This window comes from Caretta caretta, chromosome 6, assembly GCF_965140235.1.
Source record: "Caretta caretta isolate rCarCar2 chromosome 6, rCarCar1.hap1, whole genome shotgun sequence".
NCBI lineage: Eukaryota > Metazoa > Chordata > Testudines > Cheloniidae > Caretta > Caretta caretta.
This window is the reverse complement of record NC_134211.1, coordinates 22,062,042-22,085,736: the sequence shown is the minus strand read 5'-3', so window position 1 is coordinate 22,085,736 and position 23,695 is coordinate 22,062,042. Positions and strand designations below refer to the sequence as shown.

The window sequence follows — 23,695 nt, the reverse complement described above, 5'->3', positions numbered from 1 at the left end:
GTGGAGGCAGGAGGAGGGGAAGACTTAAGGAGTCAGTCAAAGGTGGTTGGGGTTGAAGACATAGGATACAATTTAAGTGGGTAAAATAAAATAGTTCTAGCTAGGAAGAGGGCAGAAGTGAAGGAGGGGAGAATGAATTTGTAGTGGAGGAACTCAGCGTGGTTCCAGGATTTCTGCTAAAGACACTTGCTGTGTGAGAGCAGGAGTGAAGGAAGTGATTGTAGGGGGTGAACAGGGCTTGGTGGTGTGGTAGGATGGACCTACTGACAGCAGAGAGGGGCAATGCTGAATGGTAATCATGGAAAACCAAGTGACAGGGCATGATAGAGGGGCCTGATGGGCGATGCTGAAAATGGTGTGCGCAAAATTAAAAGCGTTCTTTAGAAAACAAACCTGTAGTTAGTTTTACAGTAGTGTTCAAGATATGCTAGATACCGCTCGGAAAAGACAGTCCCTGGCTCCCAAATGTATTCTGTACTCAAAGCAAACTGGGTACAGTAGCAAGTGGCACCATATCTGTACTCATACCACCTCAGGAGACTGTACTCAATCAAACATGGCTAAAAATAGTGGGACATTGATTTGACTTTTCTTTCCAGTCAACAACATCAACCAATAAATGCTGACAATTGTCCACTAAGTGTGCACCTTGTCAGGCCTTAGTGCTCTGCTTTTGGTGACTAGAACTCTGACTGGTCCTTACTCTTGCTCCTGATGCCTCTGATATGTTCATGGTTGTGGACACTTCGCTAGTGGTAAAAGCTGTATGAAGTGTCTCTACCTTCAAAACCCAAATCACAATGGAAGTTCAATACAAAATGTCTTAAATGTAATGGCCTCCTTAAAGTGTTTAACCAACACGCCAGACTGGGAACCCTTCACGCTTGCAATTGTTTTTTGATGTAATACTTGAGAGTACAGTTATACTCTGAAAAGAGACTATGAATCGCTTTATTCAGCTGATCTGCTGTGTGTCTGTAATCTTATCTTTCACTCCTATGAACACTACAAAACTCAGATCACTTAACTGTGGTAAGTTTTAAGTACTGATTCCTCACAAAACTGGAAATTAGTACATTGCCAATCAGTTGGGACTGTGTAAACCTAAACTAGGAGACAGTGGGGTTGTACTTAGAGAACTGGCCCTGCAGAGTCTTTATTACTGGTGTGAGGAAACTTAGCTTGACTCCCAGAGTCCATGCTGGGTTTGCAAAACTGGCAGCTAGAAAAAAAAAACTTGTATGATATTGGGTATACAAATCATAAGACACAAACATGAACCCCACAGTACTGCTTTAGTCACTACTCACTGTAGAACAGCACTTAAACCTTGCTAATGGTGTCCTAGATTTGTCTGATTATAATTGCCAAGAGTTAAGTGTCTCAGGGTCTTCTTCCAAAAAGCAAAACATGTTAGAATACATTATGAACTTATTGCAAAATTGTCTTTTAACCTCTGAATGAATGTCATACTGCTCATGTGTGGAGACTGGCACACACTCTTCCTATAGTAAATTGGCGTTCTCCTTTTTTCTGTTTGCAGAGGAAGTGTGTATAAAGACTTTAAATATTGCTGATACTGACAGCATTTCTGAGCTCTAGCCTGTTCCTTTTAACTAAGCTATACTGCATCATTTATAGGGAACACTAAAAGTGTAATGATGTGATTAGAGTGTACATTAACTCAAAGTAGTTAATTGTACAAATGCTGTTAATGAAAGTAATTCTAAAAATTGTTTTCCATCTTAGATATGGCATTCAGACAAAATTGTACAAGACCGGGGTCTGGTAGTCACTGATCCAAAGGCAAAAGATATTGTGTTGGAACACAAAAGTTACTGTGCCAAGAAAATGAAGGAGAGACACTTCTTGGGAGATGTTCTGGGATATATCACCCCTGTAAGTAATAAAATACAAATCAGAGTCTCTGCTGAATACACAGCAGATTAGTAATATACCAGGTTTCTCCATTCTTGCAGCCTCGGTAAGCAGATTCAGCCCAGCACCAGGTATAATATTGTACCTATCCCTTCAGTTTCCTTATTATAGCTACTTCTGATGCTTGGTCAAATAGCCACCCAAGAGAGGAAGGATGGTTCATCAGTTGGGTACTAGTCTGGAACTTGAACCTGCGTTTGTTTCCCTGTTCTGATACCGATTTCTGTGTGACTTTCATGCAAGTTGCATAGTCTCTCTCTCTCCCTCTCCCTCTCTGTGTGTGTGTGTCTGTCCAAATTTCCCAGGGGGATAATAGTATTTCTCTGTCTCACAGGGGTAGTATGAGATTGTGGTGTGGTCACATACTAGAGCAATGGGGACTGTATATGTACTATGGGTAGCTGCACAATGCAACTTGAGTAATTTCAATACAGAGCAAAACTTCTTCTGCTGACACTAAACTAACTTTTATTTCCAAGCTCACTAGTATTCAAAACATCTCCCTAGATCCCTTTTAGAATAATGAACACACATTTTGATAATGGTAAAGGGCTGTGTAAACAAATAAGAAAAAGTGTAACCAGTTAAAAAAATTAATTGCTAATGATACCAACACTACGAACTGCAACTCATCAGTTGCCAAACTGTTGACTTTTTTGTAGGGATGGCTAAGTAGAGATTTGAAGGAGGGATTTGAAGGACAATGAGGAAATATTACCCCTTTGACTCAGTACAAACACATAACTGTACTTATTTCCCTCCCTTTGTAGGCTAGGAGTTTGTTTTGACAAGTATTCAGCTGTGTCCACTTGCCAGTTAAGCTTGGTGAAAGTTGACTTCCAAGTGAAGGGTCACTCAGGCTCCCAAACCAACTTTGCTTTTACTGTTAGCAGGGCCCTACCAAATTCCCTGTCCATTTTTGTAAATTTCGTTGTCGTAGCATTTTAAGTATCTGAATCCATGAAATTCAAGATTTTTAAGTCTTAAATTTCACAGTGTTGTAACTAAACATGAATATGCATTTAAAAATGGCAAAATATAAACACGTTAAAGCCTTTAAGACTCGGCATTTTTCAAACCTATCCCTTGAAGTTCCTGTTATTTTTGGGGTTTCAAAAATACTTAGAACGTGAAGTAGTGGTATTTTCAGAGTCTTCTACACACTGAAATGGTGGCTTGGAGGGTGAAAACTGGACCACTTATTTCCATGTGTCAACTGCAAAGCCACATAATGACTTAGTTTTCATCTTTAGCTATTACACTGCTCATCACTTCAGTAGAAATTTCTAGGAAATGTGCTGCATTAAGAAAGGTCTTTTTTTTTTTTTTTAAAGGTCTTGCATAAGAGTAAGGATGCAAGTGCTAAAGCAAAAATTGATGCACATTTGGCAGCACATGTTTTGGCCCTTAACATAGGAGTTGGCTAGAGGGGAAGAGAATATGTTGTGGGGGACTGAGGGATAATTTCTTTTAAACAAGTCTTGGTCTAAAGCTATGTCTACACTATCTACAGTATGTCTACTGGTACAGTTGCACTGCTACAGAGCTGTAAGTGTAGACATGCCCTAAGAAAAAGGAATTTTAAATATTCAGATACAACAGTGATCTTTCAAAATTTTCATTTTTAACAGTTTCAAGTATCTGGAGTGAACTTGTTTTGATTAAAAACAAAATACTACAGGTCTCCCTGCAGCTTTTCTAGAAACTTCTTTTAGAATATGGCAAATTTCAGCAGACTCTGTTCACACTTCACTACAGCAAGTGTTTTGAATGCAGTAGACTCTGTTGGAAGCATTATCACTTATTAAGGAGGGAAAGTATAGTCACGGGAAGGCTAGGCCTTCTAGCAGACTCCACTTGGATATCCTGTGACTGTCTGGCTCTTCCATCCCTTACAAGAAAAGCAGGTGTGTGAAATTTCACAATTCCTAATTTCCATTGAAAAAAAAAATGGACTAAATAACCTATTAATTCCATTCCGCACTGGAGTCTCTCTTCAGTAAAATCTGTAGCTAAGATGGGCTTGTGCATTTACCTTTGCTAGACGTTTCTCGTGTGTATTCCATAGTCGATACTAAGTAATGAAGCTCTACAAACATGCTAAAACACTTCCTCCGAAGCCCACAAACTGACCTGCAGTGATCCTTCCAACACTTTTCCTTGTAATATACAGAAAAATTGTCATCTGGCAAGTAGTAAAGGTTGCTGTAGATCCTGTTGTAATGACTTTTTTCTTTTTCCTTTTTGCAAGTGGAACAACCATGGCTACGATATTGCTAAAGTGTTTGGAAACAAATTTACGTTGATCTCCCCAGTCTGGCTACAGGTGAAAAGAAAGGGAAAGGAGATGTTCCAGTTCACAGGGCTCCATGATGCTGACCAAGGTTCTTTATTTTCATTGCGTGTGGTGTTTGGATGTGTATATGAAATATTGAAATATATAGTCAGTATTGCCATAGGCTGAATGAAAGACACTAATAATGATTCAATAAAATGATCCTTATGAAAATGGGACAGGCCACTAAAAATACCATCTTATTTAAACCTGTGCATCCCAAAGGATGATTGAAGCCTCCCCCCAAAAAATCAAAGCCTCAATATGCTGCAATCTGGTTGTTGTGACAAATGAGCCAGAACAAATGCTGTTGCATTTCATGTGAAAGGCAGGGGAAACTTTTGTAAGGTAAAAATGTTGAACCACTAGTTTCCATATGGAATGGGGCAACTAGCTTTATTCTCTAGATATCAGTAAGGCTGCACTCACAATAGAATGACCTGTGAACAAGTAACACTTTCTCTTATGGGAGGAAGAAAGTTGCAATGTAACTACATGCTTTACTTGAAGACGTCTCTTGAAAGAGACATTATAGATATTGATATTAGATATGCTCTTAGTTTAACATCTGTTTCATTGTTTGACAGATTGGATAAAAGATGTCAAGAAAAAATCTAAAAACATCAAAATAGGTGAGGCTGCATTTTAAGTTTCTTGTAGTCTTCTGCTTGTGGTGATTGGCACAGGCAAGGAAGCCTTTATTTCAGGAGTATGTGGATGGGCGATGTTAGATGAGCAAAATAGTCCTCATGCACAGGCTTTTAAGAGAAAAGACTGGAGAGAAAAAAAAAGTATAAAAGAGTGCATCTAGCATTATTTGGGTCAATTAATTATTGGTGGCTCAGTAATTGAGCTACCATGCCTGTTGGTGCCCTGAGGTTTTTGTCCTGAGAAATACCCCCAGCCCACCACCATTTTTTTTCTTGGTTCAGACTCTTGGACTCTGTGTTCCTGCCATCTTCCTTCTGGATGAGAATTCCTTCAGAGCTGATTGCCATGTTCTTGTGGGGAGAGGTTGGCCTTGTGACCACAGTACCCATAAGATCTGGTTGGAGAATCAAACTGATGATCCAGCTAGAGTGTCTAGCATGATGATGCAGCAGACTACTGCATTTTCCTCTTAACCTGAAAGTCTGAGGTCTCTATAACAGTTTCCTATTTTAGAAAAATTGGAAAACATTGATATAGACACATCTGCTAAACAGATCACCTTACCTACTCCATGATCCTGCCAGTGATTGACATGCTTGCTTTATGCAGATGTCAAAATGTAAAGAGTGGATTGCAGAAGGATGAAATTCATTTAAATTAAAAGAACCCTCAACTTGAAATTTTTAACTATGTCTTTTAAAATACAACTTTCTGATGAATATGAATTCTTTTCTTTTTAAATATGTCCTGATTCTCTTTATTAACCTAAAACAATTCTAAGCCTTTCTGCTCCTGTGGTTAGAATAGTTTTCCACCAGGTGGCACGTCCTCCTCTAGTCCACCTTGGATGACAGCCTTCCTAATAGCTCTCTTTCCTGCTTGCTTGTTGTTTCTTCACTTCTAGTAACATGGGGGCAGAACTAGTAAACAGTCTTATGGAGCTTTGGGAAGAGCGTGTCTGAGATTCCTCAAAGGACAGAATACAAGAATGTTGTCATGAGTGCTAGAAATAATCAAAATAGTGAAACTGACTAGACTCAGTGCTGCTAAACACACAAAGGTAACAAACTAAAGTTTTAAAAGTAAAATTCTTCATCTTTCCAGTGTAGTAATCTTAAGCATTGTGTCAATAATAGGTACAAAACTTCCAGAAGGAGACACTATTTTCGAGCTGGCATCCCTTTAAGATTATCATAGAATATCAGGGTTGGAAGGGACCTCAGGAGGTCATCTAGTCCAACCCCCTGCTCAAAGCAGGACCAATCCCCAATTAAATCATCCCAGCCAGGGCTTTGTCAAGCCTGACCTTAAAAACTTCTAAGGAAGGAGATTCTACCACCTCCCTAGGTAATGCATTCCAGTGTTTCATCACCCTCCTAGTGAAGAAGTTTTTCCTAATATCCAACCTAAACCTCCCCCACTGCAACTTGAGACCATTACTCCTTGTCCTGTCCTCTTCTACCACTGAGAATAGTCTAGAACCATCCTCTCTGGAACCACCTCTCAGGTAGTTGAAAGCAGCTATCAAATCCCCTCTCATTCTTCTCTTCTGCAGACTAAACAATCCCAGTTCCCTCAGCCTCTCCTCATAAGTCATGTGTTCCAGACTCCTAATCATTTTTGTTGCCCTTCGCTGGACTCTCTCCAATTTTTCCACATCCTTCTTGTAGTGTGGGGCCCAAAACTGGACACAGTACTCCAGATGAGGCCTCACCAATGTCGAATAGAGGGGAACGATCATGTCCCTCGATCTGCTCGCTATGCCCCTATTTATACATCCCAAAATGCCATTGGCCTTCTTGGCAACAAGGGCACACTGCTGACTCATATCCAGCTTCTCGTCCACTGTCGCCCCTAGGTCCTTTTCCGCAGAACTGCTGCCTAGCCATTCGGTCCCTAGTCTGTAGCGGTGCATTGGGTTCTTCCGTCCTAAGTGCAGGACCCTGCACTTATGCTTATTGAACCTCATCAGATTTCTTTTGGCCCAATCCTCCAATTTGTCTAGGTCCCTCTGTATCCTATCCCTACCCTACAGCATATCTACCACTCCTCCTAGTTTGGTATCATCCGCAAATTTGCTGAGAGTGCAATCCACACCATCCTCCAGATCATTTATGAAGATATTGAACAAAACCGGCCCCAGGACCGACCCCTGATTGATTTTACAGCCCCTACTAATAACTCAGTTCTCCATTCAAAGTATCTACTTTGAGTCAACGTTCTTTAGTAACCCACTTTTGAAACAAAGGACAACATTGCATGAGCAATTTGCTTATCTATACTAACTGGAGTTAGAAAGTAGAGAAGCAAAACCTTTAGATATGGGAGATTTTCCTGTGAATTTATCAGTGTAATCAGAGCAATTGTAATTTCCATAATTACTTGTTTCTTTCATCTCAGTTCCTCGGATTTTGTTTGATGGCTGGACTTACCAAGATTTTGAGAGTGTTTTTGGCAGTGAGGATGAGATAGAGGAGCTTTCCAAGACGATGGTGCAAATAGCCAAGGTAAAACCATTGCTAATACAAATGAGTTAACCAGTGGGATACCTGTTCTGTCCCTCATAGCTGGATGATACCTTCACATCTTATAGTGACAATGACATTTCTATTCAAACAGTAATTAGGTAGGATGTTAAACAGTAACTGCTAAATTTAAATATCTTAAATCTGTGGGACTAGACAACTTGCACCCAAGAGTTCTAAAAGAGCTGAAGAGCTTTCCGAGCTGTTCAGTGAATCTCTTGGCATGCTGCAGCAGTTCTAGAGGACCAGAAAAAAGTAGGGTTGTCAATTTTAATTGCAGTTAACTCATGTGATTGACACAAATTAATGCGATTAAAAAAAATTAATCGCGATTAATCATAGTTTTAATTGCACTGTTAAGCAATAGAATACCAATTTAAATTTATTAAATATTTTGGATGTTTTTCTACATTTTAAAATATAGCTATTTCAATTGCAACACAGAATACAAAGTGTACAGTGCTCACTTTATATTTTTATTACAAATATTTGCACTGTAAAAATAAGAAATATTATTTTTCAGTTCACATCATATAAGTATCATAGTGCAATCTCTTCATGGTGAAAGCACAACTGAAAAATCTACATTTGTAATTTTTTTTTTTTGGTTACATAACTGCATTCAAAAACAAAACAATGTAAAATGTTAGAGCCTGCAAGTCCACTCAGTCCTACTTCTTGTTCAGCCAATCACTAAGAGAAACAAGTTTGTTTACATTTACAGGAGCTAATGTTGCCCGCTTCTTATTTACAATGTCACCTGAAAGTGAGAACAGAAGTTTGCATGGCACTTTTGTAGCCAGCATTGCAAGGTATTTACGTGCTAGATATGCTAAACGTTTGTATGCCCCTTCATGCTTTAGCCACAATTCCAGAGGACATACTTCCATGCTGATGATGCTCATTAAAAAATGGTTTAATTAAATTTATGACTGAACTCCTTGGGGGAGAATTGTATGTCTTCTGCTCTGTGTTTTACCTGTATTCTGCCATATATTTCACGTTATAGCAGTCTCGGATGATGACCCAGCACATGTTGTTCATTTTAAGAACACTTTCACGGCAGATTTCACAAAATGGAAAGAAGGTACCAATGTGAGATTTCTGAGGATAGCTACAGCACTTGACCCAAGGTTTGCGAATCTGAAGTGCCTTCCAAAATCTGACAGGGACAGGGTGTGAGTCATGCTTCCAGAAATCTTTAAAAGAGCAACATGCCGATGCGGAAACTACAGAATCCGAACCACCACAAAAGAAAACTAGCCTTCTGTTAGTGGCATCTGACTCGGATGATGAAAATGAACACGTGTTGGTCTGCACTGCTTTAGATAGAGCTTAAGAATAGGTATGCAGAGTTGGAAAATGAAGAAGGGGCTCAGCAGGTAGTTACTGAAGGTGGAAGGGCAAGGAAGAAAAGAGCAGCTAGCCCTATAGGAAAAGGGGAAGAGTTAATGGAGATTACACCAAATATGAGCCCCAGGAGGATACAGGATGGGTTAAAGAGGATTACAAGGGAGAATAGGAGTGGAAAGAACTTGCAGCCAGAGGGAACAGGGGATAGACTGGAGAATAGCACTGTCGCTAGGACAAGACAGGTCTATGTGATTGGGGACTCTTTACTGAGAAGAATAGATAGACCTGTAACCAGAGCTGATCCGGAGAATAGGAGGGTGTGCTGTCTTCCAGGTGCTAAGATACGGGATGTAGACCTGAGGTTGAAAAGGATTCTAAAGGGAGCGGGAAAGAATCCCCTAATTATCCTTCATGTGGGAACAAATGATACGGCTAGATTCTCGCTGGAAAGTATTAAGGGAGACTATGCTAGGCTGCGGAAGACGCTTAAGGAAATTGAGGCTCAGGTGATCTTTAGTGGGATTCCGCCTGTTCTTAGAGAAGGGCAACAAAAGTGTGACAAGATTATGACTATCAACAGATGGCTTAGGCAATGGTGCTATAAGGAGGGCTTTGGGATGTATGGCCACTGGGAGGCATTCATGGATAGAGGACAGTTCTCTCGGGATGGACTTCATCTGAGTAGGGAAGGAAATACACTTCTAGGATGGAGGCTGGCACAACTGATTAAGAGAGCTTTAAACTAGGAATTAGGGGGAGATGGTTGGGAGATGTCCAGGTAATCTCCACCCCAGAATTTAGCATTGAGAGGAAAGAAAACGGAGTAAGAATGGATACAGCCGTGGGTAGGAGGAAGGGCAGTGTAGATAAGTCTAATAGGTTATACTGGTAGTAAAATGACCGTGCCTAATAGGGTACAGAATGTGAGTGAGGCCAAACAGCAAAAATTAAGATGTTTGTACACTAATGCGAGGAGCCTAGGTAACAAAATGGAGGAACTAGAGCTACTGGTGCAGGAAGTGAAACCAGATATTATAGGGATAACAGAAACATGGTGGAATAGTAGTCATGACTGGGCTACTGAAGGGTATTTGCTGTTTAGGAAAGATCGAAATAAAGGTAAAGGTGGTGGAGTAGCACTGTATATCAATGATGAGATAGAATGTAAAGAAATAAGAAGAGATGAAGTGGATATGACTGAGTCCGTCTAGGCAAAAATTAAATTGGGGAAGAAAACTATTAGAGCCTCCCCTGTGATAGTGCTTGGGGTGTGCTATAGACCACCAGGATCAAATTTGGATATGGATAGAGCCCTTTTTAATGTTTTTAATAAAGTAAATACTAATGGAAACTGTGTGATCATGGGAGAGTTTAACTTCCCAGATATAGACTGGAGGACGAGTGCTAGTAATAATAATAGGGCTCAGATTTTCCTAGATGCGATAGCTGATGGATTCCTTCAGCAAGTAGTTGCTGAACCGACTAGGGGGGATGCCATTTTAGATTTGGTTTTGGTGAGTAGTGAGGACCTCATAGAAGAAATGGTTGTAGGGGATAATCTTGGCTCAAGTGAAGATTATGAGCTAATTCAGTTCAAATTGAACGGAAGGATTAATAAAAATAAATCTGCAGCTAGGGTTTTTGATTTCAAAAGGGCTGACTTTCAGGAATTAAGGAAATTAGTTAGGGAAGTGGATTGGACTGAAGAATTTATGGATCTAAAGGTAGAGGAGGCCTGGGATTATTTTAAATCAAAGCTGCAGAAGCTATCAGAAGCCTGCATCCCAAGTAAGGGGAAAAAATTCATAGGCAGGAGTTGTAGACCAAGCTGGATGAGTAAGCATCTCAGAGAGGTGATTAAGAAAAAGCAGAAAGCATATAGGGAGTGGAAGATGGGAGGGATCAGCAAGGAAAGCTACCTTATTGAGGTCAGAACATGTAGGGATAAAGTGAGACAGGCTAAAAGTCAAGTAGAGTTGGACCTTGCAAAGGGAATTAAAACAAATAGTAAAAGGTTCTATAGTCATATAAATAAGAAGAAAACAAAGAAAGAAAAAGTGGGACCACTAAACACTGAGGATGGAGTGGAGGATGGAGTGGATAATCTAGGCATGGCACAATATCTAAACAAATACTTTGCCTCAGTCTTTAATAAGACTAAAGAGGATCTTAGGGATCATGGTAGCATGACAAATGGGAATGAGGATATGGAGGTAGACATTACCATATTTGAGGTAGAAGCGAAACTCAAACAGCTTCATGGGACTAAATCAGGGGGCCCAGATAATCTTCATCCAAGAATATTAAAGGAATTGGCACAAGAAATTGCAAGCCCATTAGCAAGAATTTTTAATGAATCTGTAAACTCAGGGGTTGTACCGTATGATTGGAGAATTGCTAACATAGTTCCTATTTTTAAGAAAGGGAAAAAAAGTGATCCGGGTAATTATAGGCCTGTTAGTTTGACATCTGTAGTATGCAAGGTCTTGGAAAAAATTTTGAAGGAGAAGGTAGTTAAGGACATTGAAGTCAATGGTAAATGGGACAAAATACAACATGGTTTTACAAAAGGTAGATCGTGCCAAACCGACCTGATCTCCTTCTTTGAGAAAGTAACAGATTTTTTAGACAAAGGAAACGCAGTGGATCTAATTTACCTAGATTTTAGTAAGGCATTTGATACCGTGCCACCTGGGGAATTATTAGTTAAATTGGATAAGATGGGGATCAATAGGAAAATTGAAAGGTGGATAAGGAATCGGTTAAAGGGGAGACTACAACGGGTCCTACTGAAAGGTGAACTGTCAGGCTGGAGGGAGGTTACCAGTGGAGTTCCTCAAGGATGGGTTTTGGGACCAATCTCATTTAATCTTTTTATTACTGACCTTGGCACAAAAAGTGGGAGTATGCTAATAAAGTTTGCGGATGATACAAAGCTGGGAGGTATTGCCAATTTAGAGAAGGACCGGGATATCCTACAGGAGGATCTGGATGACCTTGTAAACTGGAGTAATAGTAATGGGATGAAATTTAATAGTGAGAAGTGTAAGGTCATGCATTTAGGGATTAATAACAAGAATTTTAGTTATAAGCTGGGGACGCATCAATTAGAAGGAATGGAGGAGGAAAAGGACCTTGGAGTATTGGTTGATCATTGGCGGCTCATAGTCATCCTATGTGATATGGCTGTGAAAAAAGCTAATGTGGTCTTGGGATGCATCAGGAGAGGTATTTCCAGTAGGGATAAGGAGGTTTTAGTACCGTTATACAAGGCACTAGTGAGACCTCACCTGGAATACTGTGTGCAGTTCTGGTCTCCCATGTTTAAGAAGATGAATTCAAACTGGAACAGGTACAGAGAAGGGCTACTAGGATGATCCGAGGAATGGAAAACTTGTCTTATGAAAGGAGACTCAGGGAGCTTGGCTTGTTTAGCCTAACTAAAAGAAGGTTGAGGGGAGATATGATTGCTCTCTATAAATATATCAGAGGGATAAATACCAGAGAGGGAGAGGAATTATTTAAGCTCAGTACCAATGTGGACACAAGAACAAATGGATATAAACTGGCCACTAGGAAATTTACACTAGAAATTAGACAAAGGTTTTTAACCATCAGAGGAGTGAAGTTTTGGAATAGCCTTCCAAGGGAAGCAGTGGGGGCAAAAGATCCATCTGGCTTTAAGATAAAACTCGATAAGTTTATGGAGGAGATGGTATGATGGGATAACATGGTTTTGGTAATTAAATATTCATGGTAAATAGGCCCAATGGCCTGTGATGGGCTATTAGGTGGGGTGAGATCCGAGTTACCCAGGAAAGAATTTTCTGTAGTATTTGGCTGATGAATCTTGCCCATATGCTCAGGGTTTAGCTGATCGCCATATTTGGGGTCGGGAAGGAATTTTCCTCCAGGGCAGATGGGAAGAGGCCCTGGAGGTTTTTCGCCTTCCTCTGTAGCATGGGGCACGGGTCACTTGCTGGAGGATTCTCTGCTCCTTAAAGTCTTTAAACTACGATTTGAGGACTTCAATAGCACAGATATGGGTGTGAGGTTTTTTTTGTAGGAGTGGTGGGTGAAATTCTGTGGCCTGCGTTGTGCAGGAGGTCAGACTAGATGATCATAATGGTCCCGTCTGATCTAAATATCTATGAATCTAGATAATTATTGAGCAGAATCTGTTATCAGCATGGACTCAGCCTCTGGAATGGTGGTTGAAGCATGAAGGGACATATGAATCTTTAGTGCATCTGGCACATAAATACCTTGCAATGCTGGCTACAATAGTGCCATGAGAAAGCCTGTTCTCACTTTCAGGTGACTTTGTAAACAAGAAGCGGGCAGCATTATTTCCTGCAAATGTGAATAAACTTGTTTGAGCGATTGGCTGAACAAGAAGTAGAACTGAGTGGACTTGCAGGCTCTAAAGTTTTACATTGTTTTGTAAATAGCTCAGGAATAGCTCAGTGGTTTGAGCACTGGCCTGCTAAACCCAGGGCTGTGAGCTCAATCCTTGAAGGGGCCATTTAGGGATCTGGGGCAAAAATTGGGGATTGGTCCTGCTTTGAGCAGGGGGTTGGACTAGATGACCTCCTGAGGTCCCTTCCAACTCTGATATTCTAAGATTCAAACAGGATATTAAATGAATTCTCTGAAGTAGAGGGCTCTAGCATCGGGGACAGAGGGGTCTTACAGTGAGCAACCCTAGAAACAGGCATGTTCTAACAAAAAACTAAAAATCAACTGTCTAACACTAAAAGAAAACTAAGAAAGGAGTTAAACTTGGGCTGTCTTCAGTGTCTACTGATGGAACAGGGTAGGAAAGATAGCAAATGTGCAATAGGGAACAATTCTGTGCTTGAAGAGAAGTGGATTCTGTGACCCCCTCTGACTATAAAAATGGAGGAGATATGTAATAGTGGGATTCCGTATATATGCAATCATTAGGATATTTGGCAAATTATGGTGGATCAAGACCAAATTTTTCTAAGTTTTGAATGTGCACCTCTGCTGGCAATAGCTCATCAGTTACTTGTACATAGAGGTATAATTTCTATATGTCCAAATACTTTAAGACTAAATTTAAAGTAGCTAGCAGAGTGTGATGTTGAGATTTGTTCTAGTGATTTAATACTAATCTACTGTGTTAATTATCCATTAATGAGGTTTCCTTATAACAGTTTAGGAGAATTGTTTGGCCTTTCATATGTTTCTAAAGTAAGTTCTGCTTCATTAATGACCAGTTACATATTTCTACACAGCATACCTTGTGTGCAGCATGTGAACATATTCTTTGCTCTACATGTACAAACTAATATGACTGGGAGGGTGGACAGGGGAATACAATACATGTTTACAGAGACTGGTTACCAGTTAATGTATTAACCTATATGGTATTAGTATAACAATGTGACAGCTGAAGCTTTCTAACTTACACTGAACTGTTCCCAATTCACTTTAGGAAGAAAATTTTGACGGATATGTAGTTGAAGTGTGGAGTCAGCTGGGAAATCAAAAGCAAGCGTAAGTATGAGCCTTTAGGATGCAGTGATTGAAAAAGTAGCTTCTTCAGAAAAAAAACAACTTATCTTTTTAAAAAATTGTATAAAAGCTGTTGTAATCCATATAGATTTTAATTTTATATTTGCACTGTTGGTGTTATGTTTTATTTGTACACAAGTCCTGACCCACTTGTTGCTCTTCTAACTGAATGCCAGTAACGGTCAAGGATCCTCTTTGCCTTATAATTTCCATGTAGGAGTGTCTACACAGCAATTAGGAGGCATGGTTGCAGCACGTGTAGACACACCTGTGCTAGCTTTGATTAAGCTAGCTTGCTCAAAATAGCAGTATATCTGTAATGGCACAGGCATAGTCTTGGGTCGCCTCCTGATTGCAGTGAGAATATACCCATTCTTTGTAAAGGTTTCAGAATAACAGCCGTGTTAGTCTGTATTTGCAAAAAGAAAAGGAGTACTTGTGGCACCTTAGAGACTAACCAATTTATTTGAGCATAAGCTTTCGTGAGCTACAGCTCACTTCAAATAAATTCTTTGTAAAGTCATTTAAGGTTGCTCAATTGTTTCCTCAGAATGGAAACCTTGAAAAACAAAGCAACTGCAAGTTAAATAAGTTACACTCAACACTGCTATTCTTCAGGCTGTAACCCATTGTTACGAGACTTTGATACCACAATAACCACCTTTCAAACTTTATTCAGTTCAACAGTAAATCCCAGTGCACAAAAAATGGATAAACACTGCACCGTACAACATAGACAAAACATGTACATGTTCGAGTCAAACATATTAACAGATATAAGTTAGTGGGAAAAACTTGGAAGTATGGAGCTGGGAGGAGTTAAAGTGCTTTGGAGGATAGGATTATAATTCAAAATGATCTGGACAAGCTGGAGAAATGGTCTGAAGTAAATAAGATGAAATTCAATAAGGACAAAGTGTAAAGTACTCCACTTAGGAAGGAACACACACATACAAAATGGGAAATGACTGCCTAGGAAGGAGTACTGCAGAAAGGGATCTGGGAGTCATAGTGGATCACAAGCTAAATATGAGTCAACAGTGTAATGCTGTTTCAAAAAAAGCAAACATCATTCTGGGATGTATTAGCAGGAGTATTGTAAGCAAGACATGAGAAGTAATTCTTCCGTTCTACTCTGCCCTGATTAGTCCTCAGCTGGAGTAGTGTGTTTAGTTCTGGGTGCCACATTTCAGGAAAGATCTGGACAAATTGGAGAAAGTCCAGAGAAGAGCAACAAAAATGATTAAAGGTCTAGAAAACATGACCTATGAGTAAAGCTACATTTTAGTCACAGGTACTTTTAGTAAAAGTCACGGGCAGTAAACAAAAATTCATGGCCCGTGACTTTTACTAAAAATACTCATGACTAAAACTTGGGTGGTGGGCCACAGGTGCTTTGCGGGGAAGGGAGGTCCGGGGACAATGCGGGTGCTGTGGGAGGTGGCTGGGGTTGTTGCTGGGAGGTGTTGCTGGTGGCACGGGGTGGCAGCGTTGGCACCTTGGTGGGGCTGGCAGGGGCTCCCTGCCCGCCTCCACATCCCTGCAGCTCCTAGGCGGCAGACGAGTTGGGGCTTGGCGCACTGCTCCTGCCACAAGCACCAGCTGCTGCAACTCCCATTGGCCGGGAACCTCAGCCTGCCTAGGAGCTGCAGGGCTGTGGAAGCTGGGAAGCCCCCACCCTGAGGTAAGCACCTCTCCCCGCCCCTAGCCCTGAGCCCCCTCCCACATACCCAAACTGCCTGGCTCGGGCAGCCCCTGAGCCAGCACCAGTGGCTGTAGAAGTCAGAGGTTACGGAAAGTCATGGAATCTGTGACCTCCGTGACAGACTTGCAGCCTTACCTATGAGGGAAGATTGAAAAAACTGCGTTAGTCTGTAAAAGAGAAGACTGAGAGGGGACGTGATAACAGTTTTCAAGTACATAAAAGATTGTTACAAGGAGGAGGGAGAAAAATTGTTCTCCTTAACCTCTGAGGATAGGACAAGAAGCAATTGGCTTAAACTGCGGCAAGGGAGGTTTAGGTTGGACATTAGGAAAAAACTTCCTGTCAGGACGGGTAAGCACTGGAATAAATTGCCTAGGGAGGTTGTGGAATCTCCATCATTGGAGATTTTTAAGAGCAGGTTAGACAAACACCTGTCAGGTATGGTCTAAATAATACTTAGTCCTGCCATGAGTGCAGGGAACTGGACTAAATGACCTCTAGAAGTCTCTTCCAGTCCTATGATTCGTAAGAAGAGCCCGCCAAAAATCTGAGATGGGCAAAGATTTCAAAAAGAACTTCTAAAAGCTTCCTGTGCTAAGTTACAAAATCTTTATTACAAAATAGTTTAAACTCCATTTTCCTTCCAACATTTTTTGTGTCTAATTTGGAGACTGACTTTGCTGAAACAGGATTTTAGTCTTTTAAATCACAACACAGCCTTCACTTTGGAGTTACTACTGAGAGGCTCACAGTGTGAGCAGACTAAAACTCTTAGTCATTGAATTAGTTCGTCTAGGTTAGAAGACGGTTGAGGTTATCCAGCATGTTCGGAATTCCTGACCTAGTGTCAACTGCTTTTCTTAATTGAGACAGAAGAGGGCTTTAATCTCGTTTCCGACAGACTGTGGAGCTCTGCATTACCTTGGCTACTACAGCAAATTGAAAAGGATGTCCCAAGGCAAATAGGAGTACTCTGTATTTTAAAAAGTGGATGCATAGGTTCCTCAAAGAGAAGTCGTAGTTAACCTTTTGGGTTGCATTTGGATTTTCTTGCTTTAAGTGACCAAATGCTGCACCTTACTTGGCAAACCTCTTATTGAAGTTGGTGAGAGCCTTGATAAAAGACTGCAAGATCTATCCCCAGGAGAATAGAGCTCCACTGTCCTAAATAGGATGCAAAGTGTTGCAGCTAAGTTTTAAACTTTGTGTTTTCTGATCTGCATTACCTTAGTAAGCATACACTGTTTAGTCTAATCTGGATTGAATCGGACTGTTCTGGGTGGTGGTGGGAAATAATGACTTGAAACATGCACTAATTACTTTCTAGATTTTAAGGTGGCAACAAAGGAGAATTTAACTGTTGGGTGGGCTACCTGACAGGGAAGGGGTGATTCAGGGAACCAGCCCCACAGGTATTGTGTTAATTTAAAATGGGGTGGGTTTCCCAACATCTGGGGGACACAGTGGTTAGTCTTACCCTTGTCAGTAACACATTGATAACTCAGTACAGCTGGTGTTTCGTGTATCAGTAAATTTCTTATGGTTGTGTAAACAGTAAGATTGACTTTATATTATTTCATTGAGTAGCTTTAATACCAACTACAGACCAGTTTAAATATATTAACGTGAACTCAAAGGGCTAAATTGCCAACAGCACACAATTAAACATTACAGAGGATGTTGTTTGCTAAACTACAGGGGGAGAGTATACGTTATGTGTATGCTTTCAAAATGAGGCTTGCTTTCTCTACACTTCTGTAAGATTTTTGGGTAATTTATGGAGTTTAATTCTTAAAGTAGGTGTGATTTGCCTTCATTGTACTCCAGCATTCTCCACGTTGATACAGTAAGTACTATTCCGTTACTTCAAGAGGAGTGGAAGCTCCTCATAGTAGAAACAGAAGCTATTTGTCTGCCTTGTTATGAGGTTTTTTTATTTATGAAGTTGACTGTTAAAACACCTTTACATATCTTTAATGCTTACCCATTTTTGCTAGCCATGCTGATCAAGAGGCTTAAAATAGATCTCACTGACCTTGGCAAAGCTATAAGAGGGAGCAGATCTAATGGATTGCAGTTCTCCTTCTCTGTGGAAATGGTCCAAAATACATCTCTGATAAAAAGTTTCTAATTGTACACAAATTAATGGGTTTGTGTTTTACAGTTCTGGTGTTGGAGTTTCCAGGCAAGTGAGCTTGGCTCTCCTTAGTCAGACTTCCACTCAAAACCCCTACTTGTAGCCTTCATTATGCATTTCCCCACTGCAGTTTATTGGGGCCACTTAATCTGTTTTTTCATTAACCTTGATTGTGTACAGTAGCCTTAAGAATTTAGCTGTTACTCTGGCCATGAGATGACACACCCTTCTCCACCTTAAGATCACAGGCATAATTGAGAGGCACTAAGTTGTGGGGCCAATATCTTCATTTTACCCCTGGAATTCAATTCACCGTATTTAATGCCACCGTTGATCAGGAGTAATAGATCTAAGGTCACTCTGCCCAGGTATTGTGTACTACAGTAGACTTTCGTTCCACCTTTCTTGGGGCTGGTGGACTTTCAGCAGTTTGCAGCTATATCAGTGATTTTGGTCCTAACCTAACTTGCAGAATAAAGCTGACACAGTGCTCAGACAAGCCTGCTCTTGGTTTGGTTTTTGCTCATAGTGTCTTGCTTTAGTGTCCACTAATTTTATGTCAAGCATCAGGGTAAAATTATGTTCGTTTGTCATGAGTATGCATGAGTTGTCTGCTGCTGCTCACCAGAAAAGTACAGGGTTAGAGCTGCCCGTGTCCTTGTTGGTTAGTCCACATGGTGGCAGTATTGTAACATAATTCCTACTGTACACCAGCTAACCTTCAAGGGATTGCATTTCAGAAGTGAAAGAACATCAGAAGGTAGGGAGAACTGAAGTTGGATGTTGGCACAAGAATGAATCCCTGTCTTGTAGAGATGTAGGTCCTTGACAGAACAGTAATTATGTATGCTTTATATATAGGATCTATATTAATTCTGTTAAGTACTTAGTACAGATTTCCCAGCAATTCATCACTTTCCCTGAGGGTAGGGTCGGCTGCTTTTTGGAATCTGACCTTGAAGAATCTGTACCATCATAGTGGTGCTCCTAGGAACAGCTAGCTTCTGCCATCAGATTACTTCCTAAACCAGGGATTCTCAATTAGGGGGTCGGGACCCCTCAGGGGGTCACAAGGCTATTACATGGGGTGTTACGAGCTGTCAGCCTCCACCCCAAACCCCGCTTTGCCTCCAGCATTTGTAATGGTGTTAAATGTATAAAAATGTGCTTTTAATTTATAAGGGGGGGTCGCACTCAGAGGCTTGCTATGTGAAAGGGGTCACCAGTAAAAAAGCTTGAGAACCAATGTCCTAAGCCGTCAGATGGCAAGACAACAAGGAGATCTGGCTTCCTTATGGGATTTGTACTTTTACACTCTAGTCTGAATCTGCTTATGTTGTAAAAGTAAATTAGCCTGCTGACTTTAAGCACCACTCCCTGTTGGCTATATCAGCCAACATCTGACCAGCAGGAATTGTGCAGGTGTGTCCAAACAAATTACCCGACAACAGGATCTGCTGAAGTTATGTAAAATTCTGCTTTTTGAAAAGGGATCAGGGTTGCGGAGCTGTAACAAAGAACACAACAGTTCTAAACCTAAATACACGAACGCTTGAATACTAATGTGATAAATGAGAAAATTGGCTTTTCAGATTGATCCTTCCAGTGAACTTGTGGTATGTCAGCTGTAAGGAGGAAGTTGATTGGCTATGGAAATGTCTTAAATTTCCTAATATTCTATCATAGGATTATGGAGAAAAGCTCATAGACCATTCAGTACTGCTCCCAATGCTGGATTAGTCCATACATTACACTTCGTAGTATTTTGGTCAATTCCAAATTAAAATCCCTTAAGTGATACAGCTTGTTGGTTGTTTGGGTATGCTATTGTACAACCTAATAGACTTTGCTGTCAGAAATTTTCTTTTTCTCAATTCCATCCTTCCATCCCATTACTCCTAGTTATACTCCCCATGGCACAACAAACTCTGTTTCTTCTGCTTCTACCATTCAAATATTTGTAGACTTCCCAGCTCTCCTATTCAACCGCCTAGTATTCATTTAGCATTTGTAATAGTTATTTCAGAATAGATCATAAAAATATGGTGGGAAATGCAACCAGTAAGAGTTGTACACATAACTAGTTACCCTATTTAGCAAAGATTCTTATAGTTTTTTTGCTGTAGCTTTTTTTTGCTTGTAGCTTTTTGCAGTACAGTAACTCTTCACTTAACGTTGTAGTTATGTTCCTGAAAAATGTTACTTTAAACGAAATGATGTTAAGCGACTTCAATTTCCCCATAAGAATTAATGTAAATAGGGACACACACAGTATACATTTTAAACAATTTAATACAGTACACAGTAATGATTGTGAAGCTTGGTTGAGGTGGTGTAGCAAAGGGTGGAAGAGGGTGGGATATTTCCCAGGGAATGCCTTACTGCTAAATGATGAACTAGCATTAGGCTGAGCCCTCAAGGGTTTGTATAGAATCAAAGAATCTCAGGGTTGGAAGGGACCTCAGTAGATCATCTAGTCCAACCCCCTGCTCAAAGCAGGACCAATCCCCAATTTTTGCCCCAGATCTCTAAATGGCCCCCTCAAGGATTGAACTCACAACCCTGGGTTTAGCAGACCAATGCTCAAACCACTGAGCTAGGGTTAACACATTGTTAATGTAGCCTCACCTCTACAAGACAGCAGGAATGGAGGGAGGGGAGACAGCATGGCAGAGAGAGACAGAGACACACAGCGTGTGTGTGTGGGTGTGTGAGTGAGAGACAGACAGACAGAGACAGACACACACACACACGCATTGCCTCTTTAAGTACGCTGAACCCACTTTAAGTACATTGCCCTTTTTAGGTAGATCAACAAGTTGAGACAGCAACTGCTGCCAGCAAGCTCCCTCTATCCTGACCCCTGTCCTGTCGTCCACCCTGCTCTGTGGAGATGACCTGATCATAGAATCATAGAATATCAGGGTTGGAAGGAACCTCAGGAGGTCATCTAGTCCAACCCCCTGCTCAAAGCAGGACCAATCCCCAATTAAATCATCCCAGCCAGGGCTTTGTCAAGCCTGACCTTAAAAACTTCTAAGGAAGGAGATTCTACCACCTCCCTAGGTAACGCATTCCCGTGTTTCACCACCCTCCTAGTGAAAAAGTTTTTCCTAATATCCAACCTAAACCTCCCCCACTGCAACTTGAGACCATTACTCCTTGTCCTGTCCTCTTCTACCACTGAGAATAGTCTAGAACCATCCTCTTTGGAACCACCTCTCAGGTAGTTGAAAGCAGCTATCAAATCCCCCCTCATTCTTCTCTTCTGCAGACTAAACAATCCCAGTTCCCTTAGCCTCTCCTCATCAGTCATGTGTTCCAGACTCTAATCATTTTTGTTGCCCTTCAGTGGACTCTCTCCAATTTTTCCACATCCTTCTTGTAGTGTGGGGCCCAAAACTGGACACAGTACTCCAGATGAGGCCTCACCAATGTCGAATAGAGGGGAACGATCACATCCCTCGATCTGCTGGCAGTGCCCCTACTTATACATCCCAAAATGCCACTGGCCTTCTTGGCAACAAGGGCACACTGTTGACTCATATCCAGCTTCTCGTCCACTGTCACCCCTAGGTCCTTTTCCACAGAACTGCTGCCTAGCCGTTGGGTCTCTAGTCTGTAGCGGTGCATTGGGTTCTTCCGTCCTAAGTGCAGGACCCTGCACTTATGCTTATTGAACCTCATCAGATTTCTTTTGGCCCAATCCTCCAATTTGTCTAGGTCCCTCTGTATCCTATCCCTACCCTACAGCATATCTACCACTCCTCCTAGTTTGGTATCATCCGCAAATTTGCTGAGAGTGCAATCCACACCATCCTCCAGATTATTTATGAAGATATTGAACAAAACTGGCCCCAGGACCGACCCTTGGGGCACTCCACTTGATACTGGCTGCCATCTAGACATGGAGCCATTGATCACGACCCATTGAGCCCGACAATCTAGCCAACTTTCTACCCACCTTACAGTGCATTCATCCAGCCCATACTTCTTTAACTTGCTGACAAGAATACTGTGGGAGACTGTGTCAAAAGCTTTGCTAAAGTCAAGAAACAATACATCCACTGTTTCCCTTCATCCACAGAACCAGTAATCTCATCATAGAAGGCAATTAGATTAGTCAGGCATGACCTTCCCTTGGTGAATCCATGCTGACTGTTCCTGATCACTTTCCTCTCCTCTAAGTGCTTCAGGATAGATTCCTTGAGGACCTGATCCATGATTTTTCCGGGGACTGAGGTGAGGCTGACTGGCCTGTAGTTCCCAGGATCCTCCTCCTTCCCTTTTTTAAAGATTGGCACTACATTAGCCTTTTTCCAGTCGTCTGGGACTTCCCCCGATCTCCATGAGTTTTCAAAGATAATGGCCAATGGCTTTGCAATCACAGCCGCCAACTCCTTGAGCACTCTCAGATGCAACGTGTCCGGCCCATGGACTTGTGCACGTCCAGCTTTTCTAAATAGTCCCTATCCACTTCTTTGTCAACAGAGGGCTGGCCACCTACTCCCCGTGCTGTGCTGCCCAGCGCAGCAGTCTGGGAGCTGACCTTGTTCATGAAGACAGAGGCAAAAAAAGCATTGAGTACATTAGCTTTTTCCACATCCTCTGTCACTAGGTTGCCTCCCTCATTCAGTAAGGGGCCCACACTTTCCTTGACTTTCTTCTTGTTGCCAACATACCTGAAGAAACCCTTCTTGTTACTCTTAACGTCTCTTGCTAGCTGCAGCTCCAGGTGCGATTTGGCCCTCCTAATTTCATTCCTACATGCCTGAGCAACATTTTTATACTCTTCCCTGGTCATTTGTCCAATCTTCCACTTCTTGTAAGCTTCTTTTTTATGTTTAAGATCAGCAAGGATTTCACTGTTAAGCCAAGCTGGTCGCCTGCCATATTTACTATTCTTTCGACACATCAGGATGGTTTGTCCCTGTAACCTCAATGGCGATGGGGTAAAGGAGTGGGGGGCAGGAACAGGGTGAGAGGTACACCCTGACATTAGCCCCCTGCCCCTGCACAGCAAGCAGGAGGCTCTGGGGAGCAGCTCCAAGGCAGAGGGCAGGAGCAGCACATGGCAGTGGGGGGAGGGACTGCTGAGCTGCCTGGCAATTGATAGCCTTCTGGGTGCCTGCCACACAGGGAGCTGATAGTGGGGTTGCCGGTCTACCCTGGTTCTAAGCCCCCACCAGCTAGCTCCAACGGGCTGCTCTTTCTGCAAGCAGTGGACAAAGCAGGCGGCTGCCAAACAATGTTATAAGGGAGCATTGCACAACTTTAAATGAGCATGTTCCCTAATTGATCAGCAACAAAACAATGTTAACCAGGACTACTTGATACTGTATGTATTTTAACTCCAATCCTAAAGCTCATTAAAGTTCTAATAGCTCTCATGACTTGTACACTGGTACCTTACTAAAATTACTTAGTATGACAAAGTCAGGCTGGATGGCTGCAAGAGGGTGGTGGAATTGGGTATGTTAGTCTTAGGATGATAAAGGCTCTTTTCCCTA

At 41.5% G+C, this 23,695-nt stretch overlaps 1 protein-coding gene across 4 annotated transcripts in view; it reads left to right on the top strand.

Moving 5' to 3' along the window:
* Positions 1–23,695, top strand: part of CHID1 (chitinase domain containing 1) — a 251,855-nt gene that overhangs the window by 13,037 nt on the left and 215,123 nt on the right. For all 4 annotated transcript variants that reach the window (XM_048854719.2, XM_048854724.2, XM_048854718.2 and 1 more), the window contains exons 3-7: positions 1,750–1,899; positions 4,190–4,322; positions 4,861–4,905; positions 7,325–7,431; positions 14,264–14,325. In XM_048854719.2, the coding sequence (XP_048710676.1) occupies positions 1,750–1,899; positions 4,190–4,322; positions 4,861–4,905; positions 7,325–7,431; positions 14,264–14,325 (497 nt within the window). The remainder of the gene's footprint in view (positions 1–1,749; positions 1,900–4,189; positions 4,323–4,860; positions 4,906–7,324; positions 7,432–14,263; positions 14,326–23,695) is intronic.